At 41.8% G+C, this 24,941-nt stretch overlaps 2 protein-coding genes across 2 annotated transcripts in view; one reads left to right on the forward strand and one right to left on the reverse strand.

The window, feature by feature from the left end:
• Positions 1–2,476: 2,476 nt before the first annotated feature.
• spata22 (spermatogenesis associated 22) lies at positions 2,477–6,030 on the forward strand. Its single transcript, XM_080749121.1, has 7 exons — positions 2,477–2,559; positions 3,086–3,223; positions 3,455–3,641; positions 4,166–4,559; positions 4,745–4,871; positions 4,950–5,047; positions 5,730–6,030. Exons 1-7 carry the CDS (start codon positions 2,520–2,522, stop codon positions 5,919–5,921), a joined length of 1,176 nt encoding a protein of 391 aa, XP_080605247.1. The 5' UTR covers positions 2,477–2,519; the 3' UTR covers positions 5,922–6,030.
• A 5,705-nt stretch (positions 6,031–11,735) lies between these two features.
• Positions 11,736–24,941, reverse strand: part of lhfpl7 (LHFPL tetraspan subfamily member 7) — a gene marked incomplete at both ends in the record, with an annotated part of 126,335 nt that continues 113,129 nt past the window's right edge. Inside the window, one exon of the mRNA XM_080748951.1 lies at positions 11,736–11,962. Coding sequence (XP_080605077.1) covers positions 11,736–11,962 — 227 coding nt within the window. The remainder of the gene's footprint in view (positions 11,963–24,941) is intronic.

A 24,941-nucleotide genomic window follows, 5' to 3' on the forward strand; every position in this document is an offset into this window, starting at 1 on the left:
TTTGAACGACAATTCCGTTGGAGTTACTAATTGACTGTGTGACCCTGTCAATATATCTGGAATTCTTTGTTCCCTGCCTGCCACTACTATGAATGTTGGAAGAATATGGAAAATGAAACAGTCTGTGTTATACGGTCCAACAGGAATCGGGCTGCAGATGTTATTTGGTTGTGGAGCTTGTTAATCATTCAGCCTGGAATAAGTATACCATAATACTCCATTCCAGCATTTGCCATTCAGCCACTTCACAGCCACTAGTAGACGGTTATAGTCTGTCTGTAGATTGCTGCTCTGGGAGGCCAATTAAGAGTCTGCAACAGTAGCCTTTTACTGTAAAATAAGAAGATATACCGAAGTCACATGATCTTTTCCCACAACGTTAGGCTTAATTTATTCTCCATCCCATGGCATTGTCGATTTGTCAGCAAGCAATACAGTCATACTACAGAGTACTTTTCCTATTAATTATTGTATTTGTACTTTTTTAGACTTGTCAGTGTTCTGGGTTCGATCCTGGGTAGTGCAGCCAACTCAGTGTATGAGTAGCACGGCTTTGGGAATTGCACATTGCAGAAGAAACATGATGTTGATCTGTGCAGTAGTGTCAGTTTGAGAGATTAGCTGTGGACAAACACAGGCACAGAAACAATCACAGTGGCAGACAGGGGCAAAAACATACTGATCTCCCGGACCAGCAGAGGTAAACATGAACATTGTGTAGGGTGACAAGACATCTCCATTTGCTAAGACAGTCTGTAGATTAGCTGTCTTGTCCCCCAGGCATTCTCCCTGGAAATGTCCCCAGATTGTGGGGTGACATACCCCACAATACCTGCCCTGAATCATGTCTACCACCTCTGGGTAGAGTCTCAATTCTGGAGAGAAGATCTTCCACACACTTCTGCACGCCCGAAAGATGCATAGCCCTGAGGCTCAGGAAGTCGGGAAATGCCTGAGTGAGGAGCAGCTGCATTACCTAAAGACACAGCCTGGATCTGTTCCGGATGAGATTGAGAACATGTCAGTTCCCCAGGGCTGGTAGAAAATGTCTGAGTGCTAACTAGGAACACCACACTGAGTTCCACCACATTTATATGTTACAACTTCTTTTGAATGTTCCAAAGCCTTTTGACAGAGCTGTGCTTCTATACCCCCCAGGCCCAGGCCAAACAGGGTGGGATTTGTTTCTACAACCTTGTGACAGGGCCCCTGTCACAGGGGCTATTATTCCCAAGGGCATCACCCATAGAGTTATATATAATAGGAATCACCCCATTTAGGTGTGCTCTCTTCCACCCATGATTTGGGGACCAGGAGGCAATGCTTGGACAACCACACCCTTAATTGAGCAGTTAAGAAATACTTAATGACTTTACTTTACTTAGGCCTAGCCCATCTGTGGGCCTACGCCCAAGTGTGAGTATTATCAACTAGCCCAGTGTTGCTGTGAAATATAGGCTCTCTCCTCCCTCCCTCCCTCCCTCCCTCTCTTCCTGTCTCACTCTCCCTCCCTCTCTCTCTCTCTCTCTCTCTCTCTCTCTCTCTCTCTGGGTCTCTATTATAACGGAATAAATCATGCAATATTGGTCTATTCATGACATAGGCACTTGCCCTTGACAGAGAATTGGAATGGTATAGCCTATAAATAAATAAGGTAAGCTGAGGCATACTTGTGTGGGTAATCATCATCTTATTCTGGGTCTCTCTCTCTCTCTCTCTCTCTCTCTCTCTCTCTCTCTCTCTCTCTCTCTCTCTCTCTCTCTCTCTCTCTCTGCTGATCAAGCTTTGGTTGTCACACGACACAGACACATCCCCTCTCTAATCATCACAGGCAATTAAATCACAAGACAAAACTGCCCTAGATAACATAACAAGTAACACATTTTTAAGTATTTGCAAAATTACTAGGCCTACGTTTCATTGATGTTGCTTTAGCCCTGTGATTGCGTCACAACGAAGCGCCGTCACATCAGGCTCCTTCAAAAGTTTTGGCGCGGGACTTGTCACTTAACACGGTAATTAATAGGCTATAGTCATAATTCACATGTATTTAACTTAGAGTTTGTGTCTAAATAACAAACATTTTAAGTATATACGACGAAGGAAATAACATATTCACTTGTGCACTGAAATTGGAGATATATTTGGAGGTAAACTAACGACAGTATTGATAACCAGCTAGCTAGTTTTATTAATAGCATTAGCAGCAACAGGTAGGCACGCACATAGATATTTATGTAATTATTGTCTGTGTTGCATCCCATCCTTATGGCAGTGGTTCTCAAACGTTTTCATGTCGAGGACCCCCAAGTTGACACTTATTAGCCCGCGGACCCCCATTTGAAAATATATGCAAGGGGGTCCCTCAACTCCGTCAAGGAGTTGGTTGAGCTGAGCACCAATGCCTTAAGATATGGATGCAAATACTTTAGGCTAGGCCTAGGCTATATATAAATAAATACATTTATAAAACATACATTTATTAGTTTTCAGTGAGATTGGGATGAACTACTTTCAAGATGTGGAGAAATGAAAACCAGCCAGCAAGACCGACAGCAGGTGTGGAAACTTTGAATGATGTGTCCTGTGTCAGATGTCAGATTAATAAAGTTTTATATCAGTGGTTTTCAACCTTTTTCATATCAAGGTCCATTATTTTTTGTGATTTGAGCCACGGACCACCATTTTGATGAGATTTAGCCTCTCAGACCTAAAACCTGTTAGGATGTTGGTGCCATAGGAGAGATAACAGATTGAATTCAATTGACTGAATTAAGTAATGCAGATGTTAATAATAACACTTGTTGAGCGCATAAAATGTTACACTCTCAAAAGTTAAAGATCTATAAGGGCCCATTTGGTTACCAACTCTCCATCATTATAGCTGGGGACAACCTGGAACCCCCTCACCCTCAAGGACCACTGGTGGTCCCCGGACCACTGGTTGAAAAACACTGTTTTATATGATTTTACACCTGGCACACTGAAAGTTGAAACTCTGTATTACATGAATTCAATAATATTGTATGTGTAGGATATCTTATTTTATCTAAAGCATGTGTTTTCCACTATTGTGTCCCTATAGGGTGTCTGTCTGTGCCTCTGTTTAGCCAGAGGAAAAGACCCAGATTACCTCTGACATCTACTCCTTCAGCGAATGATTCTGTCTCAGTCCATGAGTACATGTCAAACACCAGCTCTGCTCCATCCAACAGTACATCAGGTGTCAAGTTCAAGCTCATGTTTACTGTATTCATCACCACACCTAAGGGTCATAATTGTACAATGTTCTGTTTTAGTCACTAGATGGCAGTGCACACAAAGCAAAAATAATCTAAGGACAGTTCAAAACAGCACCTTAAAGTTGGTTATAGTATATTGCACAAAAAGCAGTTACCAGACAATGAAACACAAGTAGTATAGTATTTCTTCTTAAGAGTGTGCTTTTCCTCAGGAGCCTCTGGATCTTATCAGTTCTCAAGTCACCCTGCCACTGCTGCTCAGAGCAATCAGTGGAACCAGCAGGGCAACCCACAATCTTATCAGCAGCCACAGTATGGCAGCAAAAGGCCTGCACCTAGACCAGCTCCTACAAGAACCCTTGCACCAATGCCACATCCATACAAAGCTTTAAACACAAGGTGAGGGGAATTTACGTCTGCCTCTAAGAATGATAGGTGGTGAAGTCTTGTTGCTAAATGATTGCGTCCGCTATTTAATGACGTCTGTCACTCTCATTGTTAGAGGACCCTGATGAAGGCCATACTAGGCTAAAACGCGTTGGTCGTTTTTTTAATCTTCCTTGCCATGAATTCAAATAAACCTATTTCTAATTTGAACTGAACAGAGCTGCCTTGGATCCTTTCTAAGTTCCCCACCTCATCATCTCAACACTTTTTTGATACTTTTATAATGGAATGGAACTTGATTTTTTGTCCTAAGTAACTATACCCCCTCCAAAGAGCACCTGTTTACAGCTTACTATATTACTCACAGACCCACGCAGCGCTTCTTCTTCTTTTATCTATGATAGGTGGTATTTTGACCCGCATGTCATGATGTTTTGAATCCACCTAGCTTTTAAAAATACAGCATAGGCCTACATAGGGTGAAAAAAATTGTAGCTGCATCACTATTGATCCATAAATGCTGATCATTGTTACAGTGCAGAGATGAGGAAATCCAACCACCCAGTAGGAGGGCAGAACTCCGGGTCCACTGTCAATCCTGGACAGAACACCTCTCAAGCCTCCTACAACAGTGGGGGTGCAGAAAGCAAGTCTGCGTTCCATAGTGGGTTCTCTCAAATGGGTCAGAAGACAGCCTACAAAATGGCCTATCCCCCAGGACCCCCAAAGCCCTACCATTCCCAACAGCCTAGCCCTAGACCACCTCCCCCGACGACTCCTACTCCCAGCATACCTGCTGTTCCTCAAGCGATGCCACAAAACACCTGGAGATTTAAAGGTACCAGTGCCTCTGGGCCTCAGAGATTTCCTGTTGACAAGGACAAGGGATGCACACATCGTCCTGAAAATACACCCCAGCTGCAGACTCAGGTAAACAAAATAACTATTATTACACTAATAATAATTAAACTCCAGGATGTATAGATTTTATGAAAGTAAGGTGTTCAAGGATCAGAATGTTGTTACAGTTTGCGTGGTAAAAAACTAACATGAATTAATTATCAATTTATCAGTGATTACATTTTTACTAATTATTTCCTCCCTGTACTTAAAAGAAATCACAGAAATCTCAGATGCAGCCAACCACTGAGAAGTCGATGAGGATCCTGACTGCAGTTATTGATGGCATGAGACACTGGAGCCAGTTCAAGGAAAGAGCCCCCGTCTTATTTGAGATTTTTGGTAAGTTCTTCATACTCCTGTATGTGTAATCTGTACATTTACTATATTCATATTCTGACAGGCTGTGTCTTCCGACAGGTACACTTGACTCTGCGGTCACGTTTGGTTCCCATGGGTCCAAGAAATTCCTCATGAGAGACGGAAAGGAGGTTGTGCAGTGTGTCTTCTATGAAAATGTAAGAAAGGAAAACAAAAACTGTTACTTCAGTGAGAGAGATGCTACATCTACACCCACACCACATGTTATGTAGAAGGCACCATTGGGCTAAACTTTGAACATGCGCTCTGACAATGAAAACATTTATTAAACTAGAATATGTCCACCAGGCTGGGTTGCCTACCAAGGGCTGTGTAAGTCGTGGGTTGCAGCTATTAGGACCCGAAGAAGCTGCAGGGGAAAATAGCTTTTCTGTGATATATGGTTCAACTTTTCACACTTGTATTTTTACTTTTATGGGTGGAAGTGAAATTGCTTTTGCAGGTGCTCTCCATAGGGGCCCCATAACTTGTGATTCCAATTTGGGGTTGAGCATTTTGGTAGAATTCATGGTACCCTCTATTGTCCTGAATGTCACTCACAGCGGCAAAATCATAATCTCTGACTCTGGTCTACCAGAGATTAGAAAAGAAAGAGCCAAATAGATCCAAATCAAATGTCTCAGTTATCAGTGAGACAAACATTTACAGGGGGATTGCAATACTGCCACTCCTTTTGGGTGTGGGTGTGTAATACTCACTCAACACTTCCCCTTGTCTTAACAACAATCAAGTTCGCCCAGTGTTACTTGTGACAATGGTCTCTTTTTGAGTTGTGTGACCCTGTGTGTGTGACTGAGTTGTATAATGCTTGTCCAACAGGAGCTGACGCTGCCCCGTCTGATCCGTGGTCAGGTTCACCGATGTGTGGGAAACTATGACCGCACCAGAGATATCCTTATGTGTGTGTCCGTAAGACCAGGCCGGCCTTCAGAACAAAGGAATGCACAAGACGTTGTTAAAGCATGTGATCTGGAGATGAGGGCACTGGCTAAGTCACTCAATGAACTATGAATAAGAAATGTATTCACGGCTCAGAGGTCTTACAGTTCAGTGTCTGTACACCAATACATTACAAAGAGACTATTTAACGGGTCATTAAAAAGGTTGGAAGATTATTCAAAAAGCACAGTCAGTTAGTTTGATGACTATGTTCAAGTTGTGGAAACTATTATAGATTTGTTAAAGTTGAATAAAAAAAGTCTAAAAACCTGCACATTGTATTCACTTGCTCAATAAAAGACTATTATTAGTTTGCAACGTTTCTTCAGGCTTACTTACTTACTTATCCCCATTACGCCGGCTGACGTATAGGGCAGCAACAAAGTTCCCCCACTTGCATCTGTCTTTGGCCATCTTCTCTATGGTCCCCCAGCTCAGCTTGTGTTGCTGGAGCTCCTTCTCGATTGTCCTGCACCATGTTATTTTAGGCCTCCTTCTTCAGGCTTACTGACAAATAATTATTAGTTAGGCTGGAGTACATTTTGGGACAATGATTAGTTAATGACCTCAATAAAAAGTCCATAAATCTGTACAATAAACAAGAAATATATTTCTTAATACAATAGTAATCTGAATAATCAGTCACACATTCACAATCAAAAATTAGCTACAGTATGAGAAAATTAACCGGAGCAGGAAACATTTATGCCATCTTCTGGGAACCATATTAAAAAGTAAGACCCACATAATAATTTGATGTGTCTGAAAGTCAATATGTCTAGGTTTTGCCAGATAAATGTTCAGGTGCTTTTTGCCATCAGCTTGCTTATGTGTAAGAAGTGCCATCTGGTGGACATTTGTCAGATCATCAGTTTCATTTTCTACTCTATGAGAACTAGATCAGTGTTTCTCAACCTGTGGTCCAGATTCTAACTAACTCCCACATGTAATCATTATGGAGGGCACACTAATATAATTGTAAAAAAAAAAAAAAAAAAGAATCCATAAATGTTGGGGTAAAGGGTATAATGAATCGTGTTAGGAGTCACACTTCTAATTTTCGAGTAGAATGAGGAGACTAGAGTAACAGACATACGTTTTACAATACTCTTCTGTAATAATTCATGTATTTTACATAAGCAGTACTTGACTGGTACAGTATCTAGGGTCGAAAAATAGACTTGCTTTTCCTATAAATTTAGAGCAGCCAATTATTTTTACCCTCTTTTTTATCCCCAATTTAGTCATTATGCCAATTAATTCCTCCCCACACACATTTATGTGTTGTCACAGCTGTTGCATCCTACTGACTCACCAAGACTACTCCTGCCCAGCACTCCCTGCTGACAGGTGCCGCCCCAGCCTGCAGGAGTATGTGCAATGACCAATATAACCCTCCCCACCCTTGTGTTCGCATAGATGCCCGAGAAAGCCGGATGCACCATGGTGGATTCGAACCCACAACCTCTGTGTGGTGGCTGGTGGGCAGGGACTTTAAAGGACAAGTTTGTTTTTTTACAACAAGGGTTTATATTTTAGATCGTAATTAGAGAAAAGAAAAGATGAGTGTTAAAATGTTTTCATTTTTCTGCTTTCTATTGTTTTAGCTATTTTAGTATTTTGATTTCAATGGGTGGAGGCATGCGTACAAGTGGCTATGTCGCTTTTAGACACAATAAGCCAGAAATGCCCCAACCTGGGGGCATGCATTCAAATCAAAATTGTTAAAATCACTAAAACAATAGAAAGAAGTAAATAAAACATTTCAACACTCATCTTTTCTTTTCTCTAATGACTATGTAAAATATGAACCCTTGTTGTAAAAAAACAAAGTTGTCCTTTAACACTGCGCCAACCGAGTGCCTCGACTTACCTAGTTTAACTTGCTTTATTTATTGTGAATGTAAATAACTTTAGTATTATTAATAATGTTTTGAGGTTACAGAATTACAATCTCAGGCTGTCAATGGTGCAGTAGTGGTCTCCTAGTGCTCTTGCTTATAGGGAAGGGATGTCTATCTCTATTGTATGGTCGTGGTGGACAGAATCTTTTATCACATGAATTAAAAATGAATGCTCCCTTCCCCTCTGTATCAGCCAATCATATGTCGTTTGAGCTGAAGTCTTCCCCAGCCATCCTGGGAAAAACATGATCACAAACTATGCCAGTTCTTATGAGAGATTTTGTTCACCAAATGTGCAGTAATGTGCATTTATTGCAGTATCTATTTCTCTTTACACAGATGTGTATGTTCATATTTTTAAATTTAAATTTAGAGCAGTCTTCCAAAAGCTATGCAAACAACAAGAATGTTGGGCACCACCTCCTTTTTTGTGTAGAAACAGGAAGTCGGCTTGGCTCGTCCTCCACCTTCCTAGTCGTCCACTTCCTCTCAGGTGCTTATTTCTACCTAAAACAACGTTTCATGTTTAGGGCAATGGTTCAATACACACACACACACACACACACACACACACACACACACACACACACACACACACACACACACACACACACACACACACACACACACACACACACACACACACACACACACACACACACACACACACACACACACACACACACACAGACACTGAGTGATACAGATCCATACATAAACTATTTTAAAGAAAACCTTTGAAAATAAAATTACTCTTTTGGCAACTATGAAATATTTTATTACAAAGAAAATTCACAGAACAAACATACATTGTTAAGATGGTAATTCAGGTAAAGCGAATACATTGATGAGGTAATATCTCAAAATATATTTTTGAAAAACGGGTCAGTTCAGGATGAAAAGTGAGATCACGCACAATAATTTATTTACAATCAAACATCACAATATAAAACCTAATATGTGGAATCTACTAAAAACGGGTTTCACCAGTGCTGAGACACCATGGGTCTGCAAACTGCCAGAATAAGTCCAGTGTAATATATCAGTCATTACCAAAATCAACCACAGCATGAGGTCCAATACAATACATACATCCATCACTTTCCCTTGTTTTATTTTGCAAAAATATGTCAACATAATTACAGTCATTTTTCACGACATTTCATATTGGCAAAATGGCAACTTAAATGTTCAATGTGAGTTCAATGAATCTTTAACGTTGAAACCATTCAGATACTAATACACACAACAAACACAGGACGAAGGAACCCAGATTGAGGAAACTGGCAGTGTACAGGGAGACTACATGGGAAAATACACATTTTCTCTTTGGACCATGACGGGGATGGAATAGAAAACCTTTTAAGAGCAGTTGAAGGTTGATGAAAATACACTAACACATTACTTTATCTCATGAGCTTATTACTTTAAGTGGCGTTTCATGGGAATAATGTGTCAGCTCAACATAGGTAACTGCAGGCTACGTTCAATGTGTGCAGCTCTCAATGCAGCCACTCAAATTCCAAATCATATAATCCAGGGATGCATTAGTGGCATGTCACAACCTTTTACTTTAACTATTACAGTGATTTACCTCTTCTTGGTAATTGGCAATATGTGTCAAGTCATGGCTGAACATAAGTACATTGCTTTCTTTATCTCTGCCATCATTTAAAGGATTTGAAGACGCCTGCTTTTTTTTCTCCCTGAACATTTCACGAGATCATACTTTCCGTAACACACCAAAGTACAGGAGAAACACTTGACCATTTCCACAGAGGAAAAATAATCTAAAGGATTTAGACAAAATCAAACACTTTACATAATAGGATCCACAGTTTTTTTCAGCAGAAGTAGGTGGTAACCTGATAGTAGTATTAAATTACTTTCTTGGTTCTGTTAAAAGGCACAAGTTGGTATGGTCAGATATTTAAAATCTAGATCAATTGTTCCACCAATAACAAACCCCAAGTTAACATGCATTTTGACAATTGCTATACCACTTGCCTTTTGCCTGATCATTTTTTTCTTCTTCCTGAATTAGAGTGTTTAGCATTATGTGGTGAAAACACCAAAAATAATAATACTTAGGTTAAACAAGCAAATCATTACACTAAGACATCGGGAAGGTTTGACAAAAGGAAGCAGTATCCCAGGTTGAAATTTATTACAACATTGCTTTGAAATCTCTACGTTAGACGACCATGGTTTTTCGTTACAATGCACTTCCTTGTTAAGATAAGACTCCCGGTCATCTCAAAGGCTGTGTGTACAGGGTCCTTTTCGCTACTACAGTTACTGGTGACACACTTCTTCTGAACACCTTGTGAGATGTTTCAATGTTTTATTATTATCAAAGATCAAAGTCAGAGTATCCAAAATCCTCCGTTGATCCTTAAATGTTCCCAAATCCTTTAAAGAGAGATGTCCATTGTTCCAGTGTGTTATTTATTTTATGTCCAACTTGTGAACCAAACCTTATCCATATCCTATTTACATTCCAAACTCAGCACAATAGATCATAGTCATCAGTTGCTACAGTACAACTTCTGACATCTGTGGCTCCCACTCCATTCGCTTTTTCAGTTTGGGGCCATGCTTTGTCTCAAAAGATCTTAAAAATCACTTACAAAGCCATATATATTGATTGAAGATGCCCTTGTATAACACCTTCTATAATAGCTTGAGGAACAGTTCAATGGAGTTCAATGGACAGGTGGCGCCATCTTGGGAGGTTCTCTCTATTTCTTTCAATGGATAGTCTCTTGGACTGCCAGGTAATTCACAATTCTCATGTCACTCTCTTTATGCAGACAAACATCCTGGCTGTTTTGGAATGTTACACACGTTGACCACTCTTACTGCCCACTGTAGACAGTTCAATATGCATAGTATGTAGTAATGAGGCGTTTCGAATTTTAAACATGAAAAATTGGTGTAGTGATGTTTATATGAATTTGCTTGTGAAATGGGGGTTATGCAGTCAGTATGTGTTATTTATATATATATACTGGATGTGTGTGTCTATAATGTATATGTCACAGTAAGATTGAAATGGCTGTAGGATTGGAAAAGGTGTGCTCGTTTTTTGGCACGAGGCGGGGCAAGCGGTGGCTTTGGTCCCCACCTGGCTTTGATGTCCCCACCTGACAACAACAAACAAAGCAGACAGGGAGCTACGCTAGCAGGAACGCTTCTTGCCTGCTTCCATGTCCGAAAATGGATTCAAACGTCATTCAGAATAAAATAAATAATCTTATCATATGTTGTGATTATTTTATTAATGTGTGGGGATAAACATTTGACGTCCCTGCAGCTCCCAGTCCCCGCGGCAGCCAGCTGGGAAACGGGGCACTATGCTTATGCTCACAGCTACTTCACGGGAGCCTCCGCGGCACCGTAGGCCCGGCCGGGGCTTTCCAGAAGCCTCCGCGTTTCCTACTACTCCAACCCCATCGTCGGAGAGGAAGTCGGACCGCGCCGTCTCAAGCGGACTTGAACCATGTGAGACACCGCCGAGCAGTGGAAAACGAGCGCTCCTTTTTCAATCAGATTTTCCAAAAATTATAATCATGTTTAAGATCAAAATTGTGAGTTAAGGGCAGTTCACACCAAGCATTATAACTATAAAGATATCATGTTTAAATCTCAAATGGATGGCAGAGTCCACACCACAACTATAACAAAGACAATGTTGAATGGTATAAAATTAGTTATCGTCATATTTAAAGTGCTTGGTGAAGAAGCCCTTTATTGTGTTATATCACAAAACATGTTTTCGTTCAAATGATATTATTCAGATAAAAAAAAAAGCTTTTGGTGAAGGGAGATGGTACATGTTCCGTGTTGGGTCAGTAATGACAGAGTGGAGTTTCTTCTCAAACAGCATCCGGATAAGAACAAAGGTAGGCGTGAGTTCTCTCTCTATGACATCAAAGATAAAGTAGTAGTCGAGAGCCATACCAGCGATCAATCCAGTGCACTATAAGAGAGTGGGCAGAGGAGTGGGTGACAGCTGCTCCTTTGGTGCATATTTCGCAAAGAAGGGCAGAAAGAGGGTCAGCATGACTCCTACAATTGCCAGCATGTAGCCCCAGCCGATCTGGCAGTCGCCAGCGTAGTAGATGTCTGAGTGCCCGCAGAAGGACCTAACCAGTGTGGAGTTTAGGCCAAAGGGATACACCAGCAGCCCGGAACCCATGATGAAAACTGTGGGGACAAACAGAAACGAAACTTAGTCACATGGAACAAAACACAGACTTTCGATGAAAAGGTTAATTCAAAAACACAGAGATGAACATCTTTGTAGAGCAGGGGTCTTCAACGTTTGCAGGCCAAGGACCCCTTAGTTGAGCGAGATATGAAGCAGGGACCTCACACAACCTTTTCAGAGATTCCAAATAGTTTCATCATTTGACAGCACAATCATGAGTGTATTTTGGATTCATGTCAATGTGTGTTTTCAGATATTTAACTACTTGAACCGTCAATACTTAATAAACTTGACCTTTCACTGTACTTAATCTGCTCTTTTCCCCTCCAAAGCTCTTTGCCAAAAATAGCCGAACTGCGAGGCATTGTGAGCTTGTAGATCTGCTATTTTTGGCTAAAGTTCTCAGAATATGGACGCTAGGGCTCAAGTGGTTAATATAAAAAAGGGGGAAAAAACAAGTTTCTATCTCACAAAAATTTGGAGGACCCCCTGTAGTAACTCTGAAGACCCCCTAGGGGTCCCGGACCCCCTGTTGAAAACCCTTGTAGAGCTAAAAACAAATGTTCATGCTAATTACATACTGTAGAAGATAAAGTTGGAGATTTAACTGTTCATGGATCTGTCTGGTACCTGGGATCAGATCACAGTCTACAGTAGTTTTCTTTTCTGCCATAATTACTCAGGGCCACTTGATGGCAGTAGAGGAGTTGCATTTCAGGCATTCTGACAAGAGTGAAGTAGAGCTATAATTTAGGGCGCTTCACCGGTGTTCATCTCCATTTGCACTCTCAATATATTCAAGCTGAAAATGTATTGTCCTCAGACATATGCGAAAATAAATCACAACACTGATCATTCCACAAGTCAGCAGATGATGGAGGAATAGGGGTTTTGTGCATTAAGTAAAAAAAAGGGAAGCGCTGATGACCTGTAACTGCCAGGAGGAAAGTGAATAGTGTGTCCAGAAATCCATTAGCGCTCCTCATTCCCAAAATGAAAGCCTGCTTGGCAGTTCTGTGGTGATCAGCTCTCCCAGACAGTATCCTCTGTGCCTATGCAGTCAGAAAGTGGCTCACTTTTACAAATTGAGTCAAGTCTGCCAGCAGTTGCTGCCAAGCGTTTATCGACTCTGCAGCTACAGAGTATCATTGCTGCTCTTATTCATCCTGAGCTGATGATTTCCCTTACAATGCCAGGCCCAGGTGTCATACTGTATGAGGGTGGGATAGGGTTTAATTAAGCATAGACTTGTGGTTGTGAGCTGCTGTCTACAGAGCACAACAAACACATATTTTTGTTACGCTGTGTGCTTAATTGATTCCAGGCATCATCAACTTCCCCGATTTCAAGGGCAGCACTCAAGTGGGAAGAGAAAATGCTGTAACTGTATTAAGTATTAAATCAATGATAAGTCGAGGAAGTGAATTATTCTGCCAAAACAAGTAGGCTATGTGTGTTGGGTGGGGGTTGTGTTTGATGTTCTGTTCTAACTTTGGGACCTTCAGGATAGACTGCAGGAGAAGAAAAGAAAACAGGAAGAGGTGTAGTAAGTACAAAGGAAAAAAGAGAAGCATGGGAAGAGAATTTGAATTAGAAAAAGCAAAACATGGCACTGAGCAGAGCAAATCTCTGGACTAGCATGCCCTGGTGTCATTCCATGCAGTTCACCGATGTCGTTATGCCTGACTCTAGAGTATTAAGGTTAATTCATAGATATATATTCATATTCATATAATAATGTTTTTTCAGATGAAATGGTGTTTTTTTTCTTCAATCCACACAGACAGTCACGTTATTAAGTATGAAATAAACCGTATGCTCCTCATGCCAATGTCCAGGCCTGCTGTTAGAATGGCTCCATGTATTATCTGCAGGGGCATGGCTGGAGTAGTACCACTGCTAATGACACTTTAATGACCTCCTTTTATCAAACTACTGTTGGCTTCTGTGGAAGGCACACAAAGACACAGGCTTCAAGGCCCCTCCCATCTCCTCCCCTCCCTCACAGAGATGATGGTGTTTAAAACAAATGTCCACACTAACCTCTCGGAATGGCTAAATAATGAACAACACAGCAGATTCCCCCAAAATAATCGATGCAGAGATGAAATGAAGGCAATGGTCTGAAACAAGAGGCAGGAGAGCAGGGTGAGTGCTGGATAAAGAGGCGGCTACAGTGGGTAGTTGTCGTCTAGATCTGATAAGTGCTGTGTAGCTCAGGTTGATAAGCTCTATCCCACTGTTAATGGGAGCTGTTGAATTATCAAAGGCTTCGACTTTATATAGACCTTCAAATTCTTAATCTTAATTAAAGGGGGTGTAAGAGAAATTATTTTGATAAAATAATTGTAGTTAAAAATGATTGTTAAATAGTGCTACATTCCCATAGTAATCATAATGATATTTACAGGGGTGTCAAACTGGCAGCCCGTATGCCCGTACGTATATCAAATCCCATCTATCTCAAATACAGTATGTCTGTAGCCTGGTCCAGACCCTGAATCGCTAGCCACACCCCTTTAAATTTTTGTTTTGGGGAGTGAAACGAAATGTCAATTCAGGCTGAGTGTCAGGCTAGTAGTCTGACTACACTGGATGAAATTATCTTTGTGCTCACTCATCACCAACACATTGCAAGTTTTGCACATTTCTGTTTATGCCTAGTAATGGAGTCTAATGTCTACTTTCTAGTTCAGTCTACACTCAGAATGGTAACAAAAGAACAAGCCTATGACGTATGGAAGGGATGGTGAAAGACAACCCCATGATTCACCAGGCAGGGCCACCTCAAAGGATTCATTACTCATGCATCCAGTGTGTGTGTGTGTGTGTGTGTGTATATGCATGCCTGTCTATGTGCATCCTTGTCCATGTAAAGTCGGGAGAGGCTTATTGTCGATATCAGCCAAGAATGCGGTCTATCCCTGTTTCAATGCACAGAACCCTAACATCAGCTCCCTGTAATTACTGCACATTTTGACGCACCCAAGCCACACTACTCATATGCTGGGTTGGCGGGGTCCGGGAATGAACCCATGACCTTGTGGTCCAAAGTTGAGAGCTCTACCAATTGAGCTACCGGGACACAAATGTATAGACCCATGTACATGGATGGACCCATGTCCATGTGCAGTGAACACATATTTATTGACATAACTTACCAACATAATGTACTGTAGTGGTGACTGAAGGAGATATTCATGAGCTGCTGAGATGCTATGAAAGAAGTAATATTCAGTAGCAACAAAAGGCAGTTGGCGGTGTTGTAAAATGAACTGCAAATGCAGAGGAGTCACAAGAAAACCCCGAACACCTGCTGAATAATTTACAGAGCATTACCTACAGTAAACCGCTACAGGTAATTGTGTCTCAGAGTCTTAGTCTGGACAGCCAACGCTGTTCAGAACATGGAAGTGTTAAAACCAGTGTTGGGTGACAGGTAGCACTAATAAAAGCTGTTAGCTACAAGGAATTGCCATTAAAATGCAATTATGGGGGGGTTTAAAGAGCTGTCTACACAATAGCCACTGGGCACTTAAAAAGCATTCATCGTCTCCATCATCTCCCTCTTGCCTCCTAATATCCACAGTGTAGTGGTGTACTCAGATTCCAAGCCCCAATCAACAGCATGCATTATGGGCGCTCAGATCAGGGGAAGGGGAGGAAGAGAGGTGTGGATAGACTGCATATCTAACCCAAATCAGGTGGGATGACTGAGACCTGCTGAGTCCAAAAGGCTATTATAATGGCTCAACAAGACACTGTGTAAGGGTGGGAGGGGGATATTCAAGTTAGCCAACTTGCCACAAATCCATTTTGAAATCTCTCCTATTCATACCCACAGAAAAGTCAGGCATTTGTAGACAGAAAATATTGTGAAAGCAACAATGGCACACTGATACGCCTGGATACTGTACTGATTGTGCCAACAGAATGAAGCAGTTGCAATGGCATTATTGCCCTTCACCTGTAATGCTTCGTTCATAGTCTGTTATTAAATGATTTGCTACTCAGGTTTTACCTATTCCATTGCAACCTAATCTAATGTGAGCATATAACAACTCAATGTCTGCTGATGTTTTTGTTGTTTCAGATTATATATAACTGGATACAATTAAATCAATTGTAATCGAACAAAGACAAATGGTGATTGGTTGAAGGCACAACAGCTACATCAGTTTTTTGCCTCATCATCTCTGCCTGCACGCAACAACAGCACAATCAACGTGAAGTTAATGATGGTAAATCGCCCTCAGAACAAATACGCTCTATCAATTCACCACTGTCACACTGTTAAAGCAATATCCGAGTGTTTACACTAGCATGACATGCCGACGGCAAGCTGAATTTTGTCAAAATATGTTTTCTCCCATTGTCTCAGTACACGACAAAAAGAAAATCAAGGACCCAAAAACAGTCAAATTACTCACAATAGTGAGTATAATTACATTTGACTGACAGCTTTTGTGAATGCACCCTCCAGCAGCTTTCAAGTGTACTTAGACCTTTGACTCAGGGAGTAAAATGTTGATTCTGAAAGGCGTAGCAACCAGGAGCTTTCAAGTGCACTATAGATTTCATTGTTTATCAGTTTCAGCTATTTTCACAGGTTGCTGTGGAGCTTTGGATGGCTTTGTGTGCAGTAATGAATGGCTAATACCTGTGTGTGGGGTTGTGTGTGTGTGGGGTTGTGTGTGTGTGTGTGTGTGTGTGTGTGTGTGTGTGTGTGTGTGTGTGTGTGTGTGTGTGTGTGTGTGTGTGTGCGTGCGTGCGTGCGTGCGTGCGTGAGTGAGTGAGTGAGTGCGTGCGTGCGCGTGCGTGAGTGTGCGTGTGTGTGTACGTGTGTCACCATGGAAGCACAGAACAAATTGACAAAAAAAGAAAAGAGAATGGTGTGCTACTTGCTGAAGTTGACAGACCTTTACCTAAATAAGACTCGGTTCACTTTCCTCTGGCCTCCCTTGACTGCCCACCTCTCTGTGATTTAGCAAGACATGGAAAGTCACACTCAGAGATTGGTGATACACAGTTGCACTGAAGTTACACAGGAATGAGAAAGAGATTGAAAGTGTATGTGTGGCAGGTAGGTGTAGTGTATGTGTGGCAAGTAGGTGTGTGATGAGCTGGCAACCATGCGTGACAGTGCATCAATTCACTTCTGGCTTCCATCGCTCCTTACAATCACAATCACATAAGGCTGCGAAAAGGCCTCATGCACTCACCATGTGTGGGCATGGCATGCACACACATACTGTATAGGAATGCACACCTTCACACACACCTTCACACACACCCACGCACGCACGCACGCACACACACCCACACACCCACCCACGCACGCAGGCACGCATGCACGCATGCACGCACACACGCAGGCACGCACGCACGCTCACACAAACACACACACACACACACACACACACACAACACACACACTCACACACACACACACACACTACTTCTACACATTTTAATACATAATTAATAAATAAGAAACATCATTATGCTCATACAGTACACATCAACAGAACTGTCAAAACGATGTTAATTTTCCTAACGAGGGATGTCAGGGGTTCCTGACCTATACACCAGCCTTCAGTTTTGATCAGACGTATCTCATTGATATCCCATTATCCCTACTGTACTTATCTGGTAATCCAACATTTCCCTACATGCTCCATGGAAGTTGTTCATTAGATAGGCCATCCTGGGAGTCCATAGGCGCCATTCATTACCACACCGCGACTTCTGCTTTGGATCAAACTCTATTACCACTCTACTCTACTGACTGCTATAACTCTGTTAGCATTAGCAATGGGAGACTTGAATTAGATTGCAGTGGAAATGGATGGCTTCCCTCCGCACAGGTCTACAGTATCTCATTTCTGCTCAGGCGAGGCATGGAGTAACCAGTCAGTTCCCTTTCTTTACCACTGTGCATCAAATGCAGATTATTATCACTTGGCACACCGCGCATAATATTATTATGACTCTTTGAATATCACGACATTATGCACATTGTGAAAATGTACATACACATACCGTAGATCTATCAATAAACTGCAGAAACCTGTGTGTCTGTACTGTATGTCTCTCTGAGTTGTCTGACTGTCCTGTGCTTTGGACTTGGGAATGACCAAGCGATGGTTTGTGCAGAGTGGGAATCTGGTCAGACCAGCTGATTTCCAGAACCGAAAATCCTCTCTCTCTGAATCTCTGTTTGTTACCATTTATTATAAAATAGGCCCCTGCCACAAACTTTGGATGGAAACCTTTGGCAATCTTGCCCAATATGAAGGGAATAAGAAAACAACTGAATTGTGTTCATCACATGACTCCAGACTGAGATATCAGAAACAGTATGTGTGCCAATTTGTGTGATCTGAAGGAGGATTGTATTAGCAATCAGAGGGACAATTTACATGGGAGAACAGCTCACTTCAAGAGAACTGTCTCACTGTTTGACCTGATCAAAGACATTTGATAAGGAAGGCGGCTATCACATATTCAAGCCTTGTAGTCAAGGGGGATGTAAGTAGCAGAGGGGAAAGACAAATGTATTACAAGTTTCCCATTTAGAATGCACTCATGTTGTTGCCCTGCATATTAACTCTGACCTACAAGATTGTGTCAATCCTAGCCAGTGTCACCGCATGGGACAAGAAGAAGAGATATGTACAGTAGCAGCAGTGGTGAATTGGTGATTCAATGTTTGGGGGGTCGCTTATCTAGAGACGTCACGTGCACGTCGCTCAACACCTACTGTATACACAGGTCTATGCATACAGGCTCGTTTCTTTGTTAAAACACTCTGTTGAGACACTAAAGTGTTGGCAAGGTATGAACTTGGGGGGTTTTGGCATTATGCATGTCCGTTTGCGTGAGAGGCGTGACCCCTGCTCAGAAAAGATATGTGGCGGCGGGGGCGCGGGGGACAAGACTAATTCAACACTGTGTAGCAGGCAGACACTCACTCGTATCACAGAGCTGCAATGGACACACAGGGTGTTACTAGCACCTGTTACCAGCATCCTCATTCCTGAGGAACTGGAAGTATGCACTTGGCCGCAGTCCAAATTGGGATTGTATCTGCAGCGACTGTTTCAACTTCAAAAGGCAGATGAAAGGACCCATACATTACACGGCAGCCATGCAGCTTTCTCTATTACACAAACACGAAGCTTACATAATCCTTTACCTGTTTGATGTCACGCTAACTGAACAACAAAGGCACTGCCTCAGCAAAAACATTGTGTTGCTTCCACTTCTGCTGAGGTTAATGTCTGTCTGTGTGCAGGCAAAGTTCTCAGCCAAATGTGAACAAACAACAAGTAAACATGTACAATAAATCATGATTTACACTCACATGCACACACATATGCACACACACACACACACACACACACGCACGCACGCACGCACGCACGCACGCACGCACGCACGCACGCACGCACGCACGCACGCACGCACGCACGCACGCACGCACGCACGCACACACACACACGCACGCACGCACGCGCAAACACACACACACACGCACGCACGCACGCACACGCACGCACACACAGCTCATTTGTTTGTGTTGCCACTGTTTGGCAGTGATGAAACACAGGGACACCAACCATATGCTGGAAAAAGCAAAGAAATATTGCTTAATTACACATGCAGGCCCAAAGCTATACATCAAAACTACAGTTTTTCTCAGGGAGATTTGCTTTACAGCGTTCTTTATTCTCCTGACTTCAAACAAACATTGTGCTTTGTGCATGCAGAGTGGGACATGCAGGTTACAGTGTGTGATTCCAGATTTGGTCAGTGTGTCTAGCTCCAGGTGTTACAACTCTCTGGACAGAAAGATAATAAAAGGACATATTTAAGCAGACGGATGTAAATGATTCAAAGTTACAGTCCCTCGACATATACAGAGGCTAACACGCATACTATACAGTACATACAGAAGACATAGGCCTATTGTATAAACCAAAACTTTGAACATTTTCGTCATAAAAAGGGCTATGCCTGGTTTGTGCTCTGCTATTCAAAAGCCAAAGATCGTTATGTGCTTGACTTGTTCTGGGATCTTGCCCTTGCACCTTGAGACTGGCCATTACTAGGGGGTTATATATTTGTAATTACTCATTACATCATGAAACAGAATTACCACCTCCAGCCAACAAATTTCACAAGCCTGATTCTGGCATCTCAAACTGCACACATTGTTACTTACCTAACTAACCAACCAATGGGGAGGCCACAATAATATTTCAACAGCAAGGACCACAATGGGAATAATAATATGTTTTTATCACGGTTCATGTTTTTTAAATTACAAAAAAAAAAGGAGAGACAGTGGAAAGAGGAATGCCAAAAGGATCTCCAATGGCACTTCAATCGCTTATTGTATCTGCATATGCCTACTAATTAGGTCTGATGGAAATAAAATACAAAAGAATGACAAAATAATTTTGTGATATCTTTTGCTCCTGAACGTGTTGCATTTCATGTATTTGCTATAATCCAAGCATTAGTTGTTTTATTTCAACCCCTCCCCCAAGTGAGATAAAGGTAGTTCTTTGGAGTCGGGATGTGCAAGCTAGCTATGTGCTTCCAGGTAGGATACGGTATGCAAGTCAGCCGGGATGTGGGCATAAACAGCAGGGACTCGATCCTAATGTGATGAGCTGTGCTGTAGTCTGGGCAAGTCGTGTTGATAATTAAGCTCAGTGCGCCTCTGGGAAATTATGCTAATGACCAACTACCTACATTCCTTGAAGTTTGGCCAGAGGTGATCACATACTCAGCAGCAGCCCAAAAACATAGCTCCATAATAAACACATAATACAGGCACGTGCACACATAGACATCAAAGTGGGCTTGAGCCCCTGCCCTTATATCTGTCTGTAAAAAGTGCCCTCTCCAGAATATGAATGCAGTTTTTACTATGAAGTGCAAATGCCCTCTTTCCATGCCATACCTGAAGGCAGCATTTATGAGAATTACCTCATCCAAACTCTCATGAACTTGAATGCAGCATCTTATGTTGAAAGAATTGCCCTCTCTGTGTAGAAATCCATGCCGTTACGCCACATATGCAGTATTCACTTGATTATACTTAGTTTAATGTGGTTTCAAGTACCGAAATTTGCTATTTTTGATATTTCCACCAAAAGGCCCTTTTAGAAAATTCAGCCCCTGCCTCTCTAACATTCACTGCATGTCCCTGCACATATACAACAATAAGGAGCAAAAAGTGGAAGAAGGCCGTCGAGAGAGAGAGAGAGAGAGAGAGAGAGAGAGAGAGAGAGAGAGTGAGAGAGAAAGAGAGAGAGAAAGAGATAGAAAGAAAAGAAAAGACTGAGGAGAGGTGGTGAAACACTTGAATGTAACATGTTTACCGTTCGTCATTGCACATATTTTCAGCCTTGAGCAATATTTTGGCCACAAGAAATTCCTATTTGTGGGAAAGTGATGCTAGGAAATCTGTGCTGTCAGACCGAACAGGGAGGAGTAAAAGCAGTCTCAGAGATGGCCTACACGGATGTCAATAACACATTCACAGACCACAAACTATGACAAAGTCACCAAGCGCAACAACACAGTTTACAAGAAAGTAACATGAATGCAGGGACTCAAATGAGAGGGTGGAGATATACTGATCAGTCAACAAGACCAGACCAAATTGGAGCTAGAACAAGAGTACTAGATTCAAAGAGGGAATAGTACTGTTTTGGGTCTCTAATCTTCTTTTAAATCACAATAAAGAGTAGACTGACTATGTGTTTGTTCTTAGCTTAAACCATATACAGTACCATACTTCATTGACCAGAGTCCCCCAGGGCCCTAAACGAGACACACTCCTTTTTCCACTCTATACAAAATCTTTTTGCCGTAATTAGCCAATCTACAAGCTCATAACGTGTTGCTTTTTGAGCTTGAGTGTTGGCTTGGTTCATCAATCAAGCATCTATATCGGAGCACTTGGAGGCAATCCTAAACCAGAATGTTTAGCTACATATTCCCACAAACACCTCTCACAAACATAGCCACCACGTCGAACAAACGTGAAAATTTTAAAATGTCCACATTGTAAACATGCCACTCTTTGAACCGCATTTATTTCAATTTAACAAAATGTGCCTCACGCAGAGCAGCCACTCCTGACGGAATGATCCAACGTTGACCGGCGACGCGATTTGCGTCCCATATGGGCGTAAACACAACGCACTCCAACTAAGTAACTGCCTGCAAGCAACAGAGATGGGGGGAGGATGGGGGGGTGGAGAGTAGAGAGAGTAGAGAGACAGAGCGGAGCTGTTCTGCTTCACACCAAACACTACACAGGGACACACACTGCCATTGGAATATGATAGGAATAGCGTGTTTTAAACCTTCTACTTTACCCTTTCTGCAATGACAACCTTAAAAATGCAGCTTACAGCAGAAAAATGACTTATTTAAGCCACGCGTGTGTGTGTCAGTTCTCCATGTTCTCAACAAAACATTGCTTCCCTCCATAAAGAGTAGATTATGCATGCGATGTTTGACCAGACACGCGTGTGTGTTTGTGTAGTCCGTTAACAAGCATGGTATGTTGGTAGCAATACTTTTGTACTTTTACTTGATACCTAACGTTGGGAAGTGTTACCGAATAGAGAGAGAGAAAGAGAGCGCGAGAGAGAGAATCGTATTTCAGAGAGAGAGAGTTCAACTTCTGACGTAATTCTGGAGAGCAGATCTGCAAGCTCACAACGCCTCGCGCAAGACGCACATCGAGATGTTATCTGCGTGAAGATCAGCTGATGTGTGTTTGTCTCCCGTTCTGTCCAAGCAAGAGAGTGAAAGTTTTTTTTCTCTCTCTCTTTTTTTTTCAAGCCGCTGCCTGCTGTGAGTGCCGTGCTGTCAACATAAAACGAGCTGTATATCCTCTGTGTTGCTAAAGCTCCCCTATAAATCACATGTTTGTGCAAGAAAGAAAAGATTGTAAATCTGTTGATCCAAATGAAGACTGAGACTCAGAGACTGTACAGCAGGAGCTCTGCAATGAAGCGCAAAGTAGGCTACGCTGTAAAACAATAGGGTGAAGTCAGGTAAATTGGGACACTTTTTGGAAGCGCAAAGTATAGGGTGAAGCAGGGCCGTGCAGCCCATAGAGGCAAAATAGGCAGCCGCCTGGGGCCCCCTCACAGCCTGGGGGCCTCATGAGATTATTATTATTATTTTATTTTTTAACCAACATGGCCATCAGGGGGCCCCAGTTGAGCTCTCAACTGTGAGACAGAGAACAGTTGAAGTGAGGGTGAGGGTTAACATTAGCTCATTAGAATCTGAAAAGAAGTCAGGTAATTTGGTCCGCTTTTTGGTAATTGGCCTAGGAAACTAAGAAAAAGCAATGTGTGATACTGAATTTGTTTTTATGATTAATAAGGACTGTTGTCAACATGTTTAAGTTAAATTTATGTAATAAAATAAATTCGTTTTGATCCTACAGCTTTTGAAACAGCTGTCACACATTTTCTTGATTAGCAGTTTTCAGGTAATTTGGGCTACCATATCAGCTGAAATGACGGGCACTGTTACGATGTTAATATTATGGGCTCATTGGGCTGTATGCAGACACATACATTTACTGCACCCATCATTTAGCTTGTCAGAGTGGTCGTTGGAGCGCCTCAGTGCTGCTGCAGAAGTCACGTGCAACTTCTTCCAGAGAGATTGATTGATTGATTGATTGATTGCATAGGAAATAAATGCAATCAACTGTAACTCCATCAGGTGCTTTTGTTTTACATGCTGCTAGGAATACACCATGGAACAGTGGTTCTGTTCATATCAGGAACCCTCAAATTTTTTCTAACACATTTTTGGACACTGTTCCTACACATTTTGCCCAGTAGCTAGATAGATACATACATACATAGATAGACAGACACATAGATACATAGATATAGAACTCTGGCGGTGTGCTTCACTTCAAAATCTACATTAGTGGCATTTACCTGTCGCTCTTGCGCATTAACATCATACCTTATTTTAACACACCAAGCCAACACAGAGCAAGCTTTCCTGTACCTGAGGGGTTTGAATAGTAATAAAGTAAATGTCATGTTTTCAAAATGCATAACTTAGAGGGGAGATTCATAATAATTACGGTCAGCCTCATGGTGGTGCTATAACAGCCCACTTCACATTTTGCCCTATAACTCTTTAACCATAGGTCGGAAAATCAAAATGTATTTTCCCCAGGAATCCTTGGGTCATGACACATGTCCCCACATAGGCCACACCCATTTGCATCAGGACAGATTTTCCGCCATTTTAAATTTTCTTCAAAACACACTTTTTGCTCCTTTTCGACATATTTCCTCCAAATCTCACCAAAATCGGTACACATGTTCTCTGGACCCATGCAATAAACATATTCAAGCGACAATTTTCATAGTCCATATTGTTCACCTGTAATATGCTTCCAAAGTTCGTGGGAGGGGCCTATTTATCAGAAAAGGCCAAAAATCACAAACAAAACATCCAGTCAAGACTAAATTCGAATCACATGTCAAGGGTTGTATGCTCAACGAATTCCCAGAAGCAGGGCGTGCCACAAATGCACAAAATGCAACCGTTTCATGCCAAAACATGAATTTTGGGGGAGCAATCCTCCCAAAATGAAATTTTGCTTATTTTGCTGACGCAAACATATTTCTCACATAAGCATATACTATACACTGTATATGCTTATGTTTCTCCATTAGCATATATGCTTATGTTTCTCTGGCAGTGTGAAAGGACTGACAGATACAGATCTCCATATATGCCCATATCAGTTGGAACACTGCTGCAATTTAGCTGTGAGCGCCCGCTTTTGCGGGCGCTCACGATCTCTAGACGTGAGCGGCCCGAAGGGCCGCGAACTTCTAGTACAGTATAAATTAGTCTTAATAGTCCAACACGCTTAATATTTACTTATTATTATTACTC

The sequence above is a fragment of the Nannobrachium achirus genome (genome assembly GCF_963921795.1).
Source record: "Nannobrachium achirus genome assembly, chromosome: 19".
In the NCBI taxonomy this organism is placed as follows: domain Eukaryota; kingdom Metazoa; phylum Chordata; class Actinopteri; order Myctophiformes; family Myctophidae; genus Nannobrachium; species Nannobrachium achirus.